Below are 12,132 nucleotides of genomic sequence, written 5' to 3'. Positions count from 1 at the left end.
TTGATCTAGACAGTTTAGCAGCTTTTAGCACGTACCAAGTCAGGTTTCTAATCATAACAGATTTCCCATTACCAGCAGATATGCTGTAAGACTCCAATTAAATTCAAAAGCAACAATCCTTTGCAAATCCCTCCTTCAGTCTCAGGTGCTTGCACAGCTATTCCCTTACCAGAGCTGCTTGGGATCTATGAAATGCACTTACTTCAGAAATTACACCTGTCATTTACTCTCCTTGACCCACATGTCAAGTAGGCTTAAATAATGACACTGACAGGCAATAAAACACCCTTAAGGAAATTAAAGCAAAGAAGAACATGGAACATTTTAAAGCACCAAGTATTTGTGGGTTGCATGTTCTGTTGAAGTTGACCACTAGAAATTCTGTTGTTCCCATCTTGATTAACATGAAGGTCAGAGTCACAGACATTCATGAAGTTTTAACCAACCAAGTGACATCAGCATCGTGTGGTAAAGCAACACTATTACACTTTTATATTAGAATATTTAGGCACATAGGAAAGGAGGAGAAGAGAGCCATTTCTTTAATATCTCTTGAGTATCTAACACTTCCAACCAATTCAGAGAGCTCTCTCCACTGAACCACTGCTGGGATACTGAAGGAGCAGTATGTTTTTGATCTAGATGATAAAAACATGTTTATGATTAAGCAAAGCTCAAACATATATATATATACACACACACACATGTATACATACATTTAGATACATGACTATGACTATACCAGAAACTAAAATACAGCGCAAATGGAGATATTTAAGTCTTGCTTGCAGGCAAAAGGAGAAATAATAGTTAACTGACTTGAAGAGAGCGAGAAAACAAGACATCAGTTTTAGAACACGAGTTACAGAAAGCCATCTCAAGCCAGGCAACAGTGGTGTCAACAGGTACCAACACATCAGCAAAGTGCACCTTTATGAAGGTCCTCCACCATATCCACATCAAAGTATGCCTTAGCCTTTAAAAAGCCAAAACAGTACACACTATGTCCACCTCATGTCTGCAAGACACAGAGTCTCTTCAAGAAGCAAATTAGGTGCTTGAATTTTTCCCCTACCCTTGCACAGGCAGCCAAAAAGAAAAACACTTGCAAAAGGGTGGATACGCTTATTTATATAAAATTAGTTCAGACACTTGAGAAGCTTGCAGAGATCACCCTGCAGCCTCCAAAGCACAGCATGAACACTGCACTCACCTCTGCTCAATGCCAAGATGTGCATTGATGCTGGCATATCGAGCTGTGCCAGTGAGATTTTTGTCTTCTCTGTATGGTATGTGTTGCCTTGTCCTGTTGTCCCGGTACTTTTTGGCCAAACCAAAGTCAATAAGGAATAACTTAAAGAAAAATGAAAATAGGTTATATTCCTATACAATTCAAGAAATTCCCAATTTCTTTCAGTGAGCATTAGCTACATTTTAAGACACCCAGACAATGTAACAGCCTACAGTTAAAAGAAGCAAAGTAACAGTGCAGAGGCACAACCAGCTTTAACTAGTCAGTTAAAAACTTAATAGTGAATTAGTTTAAGCCTTTTCTCAATCCACTGGAATAGATTAGATTGTGCTACTCAGCATCTGCAGCTTAGTTCTACAACTACTTTATGTTACTACTGCAGTTCCTATCACATGAGCTCGATGACTACAGTGCACAGCTGAGGAAGGAACTGGCACGGTGAAAGCACACCGGGAACCCCACTGGCACTGGAGCAGGTCACACACACAGAGTTAATGGCAGCTCAGCAGCTTAATGCACATGATGCACATCCTGCAACCTTCTGTCTCAAGGAACAGTGACCATTTTGCAGAGCACCAAGGCCAAAACCTTCAACAGCAAACAAGACATCTTGCTCTCAGCTCTTTGCTCAGTAAGACTGCCAAGACACTATCACAGCAGCGTGACAGTCACTAATGATTGTAACAGTCAGGAAGCTGAAGCCTCATAATTGAAGCCAATCTGGGTTTCTAATAACCAAGCTTGCCCAATGATTTGATATTTAGCAACACCTGAGTGTGTGCTATCAGTGAGCTGACAGCCAGCCCACATAAAAGGGTTAATCCAGAAAGTACCTTCTCACAAGATTTCAGGACTAGGCAAAAAAAAGCTGAGGCAGAAGTACCTAAGGAACGTTTCAAACTCTAGCATTAGTCTTCAAGCTCCACATCATGAGCTCCTGAATCCAAGTCTGGATTAATGCTACAGGATCAAGGACTACAACCCCTACAGATTGATGAATGCTGCAAAAAGTAACTTGAGTGGGGGAAGGATGTGAGGGAAAAAAGACATTTAAGGTTCGATAAAGTCTCAGTAAAAAGCAACTCAGTATCAGCTTAAAGCTGATTAGAGAACAGAAGATGCAGCTTTAAAAGCAAACTGGAGACTATATGCAGGTGTACCAAGGCTGCAACAAAGAGTTAATCTGGCACACTGGAAGTGCTGTGAATTATAAAGTGACAACACGGAAATATCCAAGATACTGAAAGTTTCTGAACTGCACAGTAGCTATGTTTTAGAATTCTGGTGTAAGAAGACAGTAGTCTAGACAGGGAGAAGAGAAGCTAAAAACCTCTTAACTATTGGTGTTGGAGCAGAAAACCTGGGGCTGAAGTCTTGCCATGATTTATATGAAAACACAAGCCACAGCAGTTCTACCTGTGCTGTTCTGGTGCAAATCACCTTGGAAGCCCAGAATGCTTTGAGTGAGAGGCCATAAACCCAAGTTTTTCGAACAACTACACTGCTCAGACAGCTCAGCAAAGTGGGGGCCTTGGCTTTGCTGCACCCGCCACAGCTGCCACTACAGGTGAGCACGGACATGTTCTCGAGCTACCAGGAAATGATTTGATATACCAAGAAATACTTGATATGGAACTCCCAAAGCAGACAGTGCAAAGCTTTCTGTGATTACAACACTGCAAATGTGACTTCCATAGAAGCAAAGCCTGAACTCCAACACAATCCCTTATTTACTGATTTGGTCCAGAACACAGACCTGGTTTATGCTAGTCAAATAACTGGGTATTATTTTACAGCACCAATTTCCCTGGGGAGGTTTAATGTGCTCCCCTGCTTAAGATGATTCTGTATTTCCCTCTAGATGGGTGGAAGGCAAAGGAGTAAGAATTAAGTCAGAAGACACAGCCCGGTTTGGAGGAGCACAGAACATCCTGATGCCAGTCAGCAGAAACAGACGTATTCCCGCAGATAACCTCACACCACCTTAACTCTGTTTGTTGCACTATCAGCAGGAAACTGGAGAAGTAGGGCACAATTTTTGCCAAGAGCAACTAGAGAAGTAGATCAAAGTCTCTGCCTCTGATAAGAAAGTTTCAGAAGCAGACAACAGAAGGCTGTCAGCTTGTGTACAGCAGCTATCTGCCTGGGATTTAATCCATGGAGACTATTGTGGAAAGCTACAGAACAATTCTATGGCCAAACTCCTCAGCTATGATTCACATTCAGCAATTTCCAGCTGTCCTGCTACCAACTGGCGTATGTCTTCCTTTCTCTCCAATTCATCTTCTCTTAAAGAGAAGAAATACCACATTTAACACTACAAGATAAGCTCATGCTTCTCTAAGACACGACTTGTTGGAGTAGTTTCATTTTAGAAGCACAATGGATGAAAATATTAGTCTTCATTACACATTTGGGGAGATTTTGAACAAACACTGTACAGGAAGGAGTCTGGCTGAAGCAATAACAGAATTTCTCCATGTGCATCCACAGACATTGCAGGAACCCTTCGGGAAGGCAAGCAGGAGCCCTGATATTTCACCAGGGTGGCATGTCTATCCTTCAGCACATTCAGTAGATTGCCTTTGAGTTTTAAAGGCCAAAAATCAAACCTGCACCTGAAATCAAGCACGTACATTTAGCCCTATCAAAGTTCAGAAACAATTCCACAATTTAAACAAGCGCCACAGGAAAACATCTTAGTAATGTTACATGTTTGCCAAGTATGTCTGAATAATGCCAACATAAGAGGTGCTTTTGCAAGATCTACATTCTCCAGAAAAACAAAAACCAAAACAAAAAAAAAATGAAAAAAAAAAACCAAAACCAAAATAAAGCACATGAATTTGGGGTTGAGGTTGGAATAGGAGACAGTTCAGACCTGGTTTAATCCTGAGAAAGATGGGTCCTGAGAAGTACTAACAGTCATGCTTCTTTTCCTCTTCCCCACTGGAGATTCTAAACACTGAACAAACAATAGAGGGTGGCAGTGCATCAAACAGTATTGCTTACATTGCAACATTGGCCGGCGCAGACAGGCAACACCGAGGCGTTCGAGAAAGAACAGGGTAGCCAAATGCCATCCTTCTTCCACCAAGCACTGTAGTTTTCAAAAAAACTATGTATATTTCCATCTTTTTTTTATTATCATTATTATTATTTTTTTTTCCAAGGAGAAAATTTGAAAGATGTGACAAAGTAAATTTCAACTGTGAGCCGCTCCAAAATGGCACTGCCTTGACCAGGGATAGCAATGGTGACATTTGGCTCTATTAAAAAAGGAAATTAAAGTTTTGCTTACAAAAGCAGCCTTTGGTTCCACAAACTGCCCTTCCCCCAAAAGACATTTAGAAAAAGTAAATCTTCAGTAAGGAAGAGGTAGAAGGCATTTAGTCACCTTAAAGTTTACTTTCATAAGCATGCAGGGCTTATTACTAGCAGAGCTGGAAATTCATCTTTTAAGGTGGGAGCAAAATTTCTCCCAATCACCAAATTGGAATTTGGAAAAAAATCAATATAATCTTTTTTAAATATAACTGACAGGAAGCTACTGGAACAAGATTACCATGCTATTCTAGACTCTGTGGCTGATTTTCTTTAAACTGTGTATAGTCATCTCTAAAAACTCCAAAATTGTACTTAGTTAGAAAAAGAAACATTAAATACTGTATGGTGGCAAGTGTTTCTTAGATAAAGCACTTGTTTCCAAACTGAAGTAACCTATTCCTAACTTTGCTCTGTAAAACTATCAATCTGCACTTGGATCAGGAACTATCTCCCTAATTTCTAACCCCCTGAAACAAAAATGAAGCCCATGCCTACAGACAGTGTTTTACCACCATATCATTGTGTGACTTCCTAACTAAGCTACTAACGGGGAAAAAAATATAATAGTTTACAGGTAGTTTTGTATTTTGTTTCAGTTGATGCAAATCTAATGTGTTCCTCCTCTAAAGTAAGCACAGCAGCAATTTCTAGGCCATTAATCCACACGAAGATGAACTACAGTGCAGCAATGCCAACCTAGCATGACTGTGCAAAAGTATAGAAAAATGGCCCAAAAAAGAACAATTGGAAATCAGAAAACTAGAAAACTAGGAAAAAACAAAAAAAAAAAGTTTTCAAGTTATACTATAAGTCATGCCAGAAAACTAAGGAGCCTAACTGCTCAACACAGCAGAGAAAAATAGAGCTGTACAGAGTGAAAGTATGAAACTTGGGAACAAGCAAAGTTTAACAGCAACAAGATTACATAAAGACTGTCTTTCAGCTGGAATTACAAACTTTTCCAACAATGGTTGTATCTAAACACTCAGTGCATTGCACCTCTTCAGACAAAAGCTGTTATCTCATGTTATTCAAGCTTTCCCCTTCTAATGTTCATGGCCCTGAAGTTGGCATTCATACAGGCAAACAAAGGTAAACATTTTTAATACTAGTAGTGCCTAAAGAGATGAGACATTCTCAGATGGCATATAGAGAAGATAAGTGGGAATCTTGCTTCCAATAAACAGCTTGATCACATACATTTGTCCTGAAGTTAATTGCTATTCAGTAGCATGCTTAATGCATTGCCAATGCTGCCTGTCTGCCCGAGCTCGACATATCAATTGCAGGGTTAAGCATATTTCACTCAAGAAAACTAAAAATAAAAAGTTGTCCTCTATGTAAGATTTTCATCAGGAAACATGCACTTCTGACTATGTTTACCCAGCCCAAAAAGTGCAACAACCTCAGCCCACCCCCCAGCTTTTTTTTCCCCACAAAGTAAATTTTAAAAAAGTTTGTCATACAACATATTCAAGTATTTTATAGCTTAACAGTTTTCCATCAACGTATTTGCATAATTTCTTTTATTTATAAAGGCATCTAAATGTTGAGTCTTAACCTTATCCACAATTCTGATGGACAAAGTGTTCTCTTTACCAGTCTGTCACTGCAAGATTTAATGCCTTGATGACTGGTGGGTCAGGAGCTCCCACGTTGGCACAAATTGTTTTCATCCCAGGAAGTCAGGCCCAAAGCCAAAGATAAGATTTGACTTTATCATTGAGGAAAAAAATTCTATTACAACAGTCATGTCAATAACAAAACTCCAGCAGTGAAAGGAGTAGCTAAGTATTCTATAGGGTTAGTTTACAATCTTGTTGCAAGTCTAGAAATCATCTAGATGAGTCAGAGACCCACATGTATGTCACTGCATTTAGAAGTGGGTACCAAAAAAAACAAGTTCTCACCTCAAAGAACTGTGGTTTAGCATCCAAAACATCAGTTTTAGCAATCAATTTTACAAAAGTTGTGCAGCTTGAATCAAATCACACAGGCATTCTCTTTGGACTTTTAAACAAAGAGCTTTAGACTAACCTTATTACAGTGACGCCCAATACCCATTAGGAAGTTATCTGGTTTAATGTCTCTGTGTATAAAATTCTTTGTGTGCACATATTCAATTCTACTGATCATCTGTAAAAAAAACCAGCAACAAAACACATAAGATTTCAATGAGAGAACACAATTCACTTAAACCTTCAATGAAAACATGAATTTTTAGTGTTACCTTCCTGTGCAACTTCAGTTTATGTATTTGCTTAATGAAAACCATTTTTTTTAAAAAATATTGTTCAAATAAGTTTATCTTTCTTATATGTTAAAATTCCATAACCTTGGTTAGGAACTGGCAGATGAAATATCTGAACTATTTCCCAGATACCGAAGTTCATGTTTCTAACTATAGCATTCCATTAAAGAACCATTTCTTTCTCTTACTTCAAACACAAGACAATTTTAAAGCTCATTCCCTCCCCCACCCCAGTTACTCATTCATCTGGTTATTCATTCATCATCAAACGTCACTTTTCCAGGTAAGTTTTCATGGAGCAAGTAACAACTTGATTGTGGCCCATCCTGTCATATCTAGGCTACTGTGATCCCGGAATATCTGTCAGCAGTGGAGCCGCAGAGAAACTCTGGAACATCCGCATCATCAGACGAGGTCACACCACCTCCTGCCGTGAGAGCCCAGTACATGGGTCACATGGGTTATGTGGCACAGCTTCCCAGCTCCTCACACACTCCTCATGCAGCCTTTAACCATCTGAATTGCTACATAGTACCCCTGACAGTTGCTCTACTGGACTATGCCCTAAAAACCAGCTGTGAGCACCGATAGCACCCGTTCCCTCTATGTTTCCCAGGTGACAAAGAATTAGTGTTTGTCACCCGAAGGAATACTGCACAAAGTCCTTACAGATTCCCTGGAGATGCTGTAACACCCAGACCAGAGCTAAGCGAGCAGGCAAGTGGCTCTCCAAAGCAAGCACACCGCTCTCTTAGGGCAGCTGAGAACAGGGACAGCTGACCCCTTGTCTCCATACAAATGCCATGAGCTTCCTTGGCCAAGAGCCTGGGATTCTACGAGCATCTGGCCAAGTGACAGCTTGGTACTGACATCAATTACGTAATATTAGATGAAATTTAAACTACCATTGAAAATTCAACTCCAGAAACACTCATTGCTTTTCAAGGAGCTGAAGCAGCACAATCAAGCTACTCATTAAGTAGCAAGAAATAAATATGGCTACCCATTTGAAATGCTGTATTCTCATGGAGAAGTTGGAAAAATATCAACTGCTAGAAAAAAAGGCTTAAGACTTCAGTTTTAGAAGCCTTGATTAAGTCTGAGAAGTGGCATCTCCACTAACAGCTTTAAGAACTGGTCTTTGAGGACCAAACAAGCAAGACAGTATTTATTAGCTCATGGTCTGGTCCCAGAAGTTACAGGAGAGTGTGAGTGCACAGAGACAGTCAGTAAGAACAAACCCCACATGTCCCCACAGCTGGCCAACACGTAACAGGTCCCACTGAATCAGACCATAACTGGAGACTGCTTCAGACCTTCCACCTCCATGGCTGATACTGGGAGTTAATCCACCCTTATTAGTCTTGATACCTTAACGAAGTTACCCTTGTTAGGTCTGCAGATGAAGGAGCTGGTAGCTGCACTGTCCTCCCACTATGCACATTTTGTAGGCCAGAGCTCACAGAAACCACCATTATTTCGTCCTATATAGGTCAAGTGTTCACTGAGATGCATGAAACTCTGCATTAAACATTATTTAACCCATTTAAAAAGAACAACATTGCACAAAATCCCTTGGGGTTTTTGTCTTCCTCCCACCAAGGCTGTACATACCTGGTCTGCTAGCATAAGTACTGTTTTCATCGTAAACCTGCGAGAACAGAAGTTGAAGAGGTCTTCCAGGCTGGGCCCAAGAAGATCCATGACTAGAACATTGTAGTCCTTTTCTTGACCATACCACCTGCAACAAAGAAAATGATCCAGGATTAGCAGGAATCCTAATGCAGCCCAGGATACCACCAGCCCTCCTGGCTGCAAGGGCACATGGCTCACTGAAGTTCAGTCTTGAAAAGCTAACGAGAAACTAAGGCCAGCAGTGTCTTATTTTTCCTGGAAACAGAAGTCTGAGCACAAACCAGAATACACAAGTTGGCAAGTGTGTGTGTGCACATTTAATTTGCCCTTAAGAAAAACCACTACTAGGCTTCAGCAACTGAAACACCAAACAGCAGAACCAAAACGCAAGCAAAGCAGCAGCCATCATGTGTCAGTGTCCTGAGGTGTATGTACAACATCTGGACTGAAACTCATCTGCAGGACACCTTACACTCATTGTTTCCTGCATTCATTTCACTCCACAGAACCATCTTTACATGCTTTCGGCTTTGTTTTCAGGTTTCAGTTCTCTGCTCAGACCAAAGCAGCTCGTGCAGTTAACTCATATACTATGCCTTAATTTATTTCCAAATTAAAAAAATGGCAATCAAGTTCTACTGTCCAATTAAGTAGAATATAAAGGCTCTTCATTATATTTTCAACATGATAAAGGCAAAAGCACTTAAGTGCCATAAAAGCAAAATACATACGTAACAAAACACTAATTGCAGCCAGACTCTGATATTCACCTTTAAGTGCTGATATATCAATTTTGGGCATAAAATAAAGGTTACCAATGCTGTGAGGACAAGCAGAAGTCCTTCCATGTGTATTTTTCTTTGCAATCCATATCTAGCATTTCCATCACAGCATTGCTTTGTATCTGCAACTGGGGGGTAGTATCTCACCACCTAAGCTGACTGAGAAGACCTGGAGTTACAGCCTTCACTCCAGTGGAGTTACACTTCACTCCAGCCCATCTCAGCTGTGAATTTCCATATTTTAAACGGGCACTGAAAGACACAACTTGAACATTCTCCTCTCCAGTCCTTCTTCATGTTCCAAATACCCAGTTAAGTGACAGCTGTATGTGAAAAGCTGTTTATAATGCTGACATGACACCTTATTGATCAAAGGCTGCAATTTTGCCTTTGCTAAGCACCTAGTCCTTATAACAAGGGTCTAGTGGCAGCAGCCCAGGGATAAGACACTGATTAGCTCCCTCCTGGAAGAGAACTGAAGTTTCCAACAACAGTGGCAGAGACAAGATACATCAAGACTGTACCTCATAAAAGGAACATTCAGATTAAAAAAAAAAAAAAAATCAGGATTCAGCTCAAAGTAGCATCTGTGACTTAAATATCTGTATAGACACTGTATTTCCACTTTAGGCAACGACTCCAGTAGACTAATGCATAGATGTCTGGAAAATAGTTACCACTGATAAAGTCAACAAATTCCTTGGTACCCATAGGATTCCAAGCTTAGTTGGGGTAGTAAAGTAAAATGTTTACAAAGCACAGAGAAAAGATTCTATATTTGGATTTGTTTCAGGCCTGTATCTTCCCACTGTCAGGATTCTAGCAGAAACCATGCACTTCATGCTGCATTGTTATACACTTGATAAAAGTTATATATGTGGCTCACACTCCTTGTTTTACAGATGAATCTAGGACCTTTATTCATTCCCTACATCAAAATGAGAGGCAGAAAATACATATTTTGCAAGCATTCATTCAAACTGAATGTCAACAGAACAGTTTTCCTCCAACATGTTAATGACCACACCAAGGCTGTAAGTGCTATTTATCAGTTTTTGCCTTCTAAAAATTCACTGAATGTACAACAATGCACAAAAAGACCCCAAACTTACCAGTGACTCAACTAGGAACAAATGCTGATGGTATTATTTGATGAAGTTCGTAATATCAAAAAAAAAGGTTAATATTTACACTGCAACCAGATACCAAGCCATGAAATGTATGTGTTTTAAGAAGACCTGCCTGCCTAGGCCCTTCTAAGGAGTGATCAGCAGCTACTTTCAACTGCAAGAGCAACCAAGTAGAGAATTTAAAATATGGAAAATGAATCGTCAAAATGAGATACTGTGGAGAGAAGTTCTTAATGACCAGCTTCAGTTCAAGAATTATTAATGAGGCCTACAAATCTACTTCTTGGTTCTTATCAAAGTCACCAATGTAAACAGCTTTTGACACTGCCCTCTAAACAGCTCCACAGGTCACAGCTGAAAACAAAACATGATGGTCAGCTGGAATAATAAAACCTGGACCAAGTTACCTGCCTAGAGAGTCTGTCCCATGAAATTTAGGTTTGTTTAGGAAAAAGTCTGGAGAGTAAAGAGCTAAATTGAAGCATTCCAAGTAGTAAATCAAGATCTAAATAAAATTTTTTTCCAAGAAATGGAAATCCAAGTCAGATGCTGAGTGTAATTGTTCAGCACAGTAATGGTTCAGGGCCCAAGAGATGCACTGTAAGGCAAAAGGATCAAAGATCAGCTTTCAACTGAGCTAAGAAAATTTAGTTACAGCATCACAGAAAAAGTGGAGCTGATGCAAAGTAAGCCCACCCTGGGAGGTACAGTTTAAAAAGCCTTTGGTTCCTCTACAGGGATCTGTCTGCTGAGTTAAGTGCAGTAATTCAGGTTGATTGCACAACCTCCATTTGTCCTACTTCTACATAGGCACAAGAAAATTTTAATCTCCTGATCATTCTGCACTGGTGGAAAGCACATTCAGCTCTGCAAGATAAAGAAATAAGACAGAAGAGCTCAACATTTCATTTTCATTATTACCTGCCTGTAGTTCCTCACAGAAGACTGTGGCACCTATTCATTTCACTACTGGCAACTGGAACTTCTTCCAGAGTATTGGAGTAACTTGCGTTTTATTTACTTTGCTAACACTCCAAGTAAGTTTTCATTTCCCTTGGAACATTTCCAGGGAAAATGGGATTAAAAAGTAAGGCTACATCATGTCCATTCAAAATCTAGGAACTGCTACTACTGGCAGCTGTGAGTGTAAAAATAGCGGAAGTCTTGTCTCTTCTTGGGAAAAGTTGGATATTACAATATGTAAAAGCTGGTGTCCCAAAGAGAAATCTTTCAACTCCTAATACTGCATCAGGAAGGAAACTTGCAGTGAACTACCAAGGGAATGATCCATACAAAGCCCTGGGCAATTATTAGATGACACTGGCATTTCAGAACACACATGTCCCTATAAGGGACTCCATGGACCTTTTTTTTTCCCCACACACACTTGGAAGTCCACTCTCTCATACTGAAGTTGAGGAAGCAACAGCAGCAATACATTTAAACTGGGAGAGTTTGGGAGGGGAGAAAAAAGCAGGAGCAAGAGACTTAACTACTTGAGAGCTCACTTTGGGTTTGGCAGACTTACATAAAATGGATTATTTCAAAAAGAGAAGCTAATTTATTAGACTAGGAAAATTCATTATTTCTCTAATTGATTCTCACAGTGCTTTACATCCCATTAGGAATATTTCCTTTACACAAAACATTCACAGGACAGAATTATGAGGAATAGTTCAGTTTACCCTTTAACTGGCAGTGTCACACTGGAACACCTGACACAGCTGTTAGGAACCCTGGTCCATACTCATCTGC

The 12,132-nt window shown here is 40.0% G+C and overlaps 1 protein-coding gene across 8 annotated transcripts in view; it reads right to left on the bottom strand.

The window, feature by feature from the left end:
- The window catches only part of CSNK1A1 (casein kinase 1 alpha 1), a 36,582-nt gene that overhangs the window by 15,033 nt on the left and 9,417 nt on the right, over nucleotides 1-12,132 (bottom strand). For 5 of the 8 annotated variants that reach the window (XM_064671735.1, XM_064671736.1, XM_064671738.1 and 2 more), the window contains exons 3-6: nucleotides 8,445-8,571; nucleotides 6,617-6,715; nucleotides 4,134-4,217; nucleotides 1,214-1,353 (exon numbers count right to left, since the gene is read on the bottom strand). In XM_064671735.1, the coding sequence (XP_064527805.1) occupies nucleotides 1,214-1,353; nucleotides 4,134-4,217; nucleotides 6,617-6,715; nucleotides 8,445-8,571 (450 nt within the window). The remainder of the gene's footprint in view (nucleotides 1-1,213; nucleotides 1,354-4,133; nucleotides 4,218-6,616; nucleotides 6,716-8,444; nucleotides 8,572-12,132) is intronic. The other 3 variants (XM_064671737.1, XM_064671741.1, XM_064671742.1) reach the window with 1 other exon arrangement.

Source organism: Pseudopipra pipra, chromosome 15, assembly GCF_036250125.1.
Source record: "Pseudopipra pipra isolate bDixPip1 chromosome 15, bDixPip1.hap1, whole genome shotgun sequence".
Taxonomy (NCBI): Eukaryota; Metazoa; Chordata; class Aves; order Passeriformes; family Pipridae; genus Pseudopipra; species Pseudopipra pipra.
The sequence above is the reverse complement of the archived record's forward strand: the minus strand, read 5'-3'. Positions and strand labels throughout refer to the sequence as shown.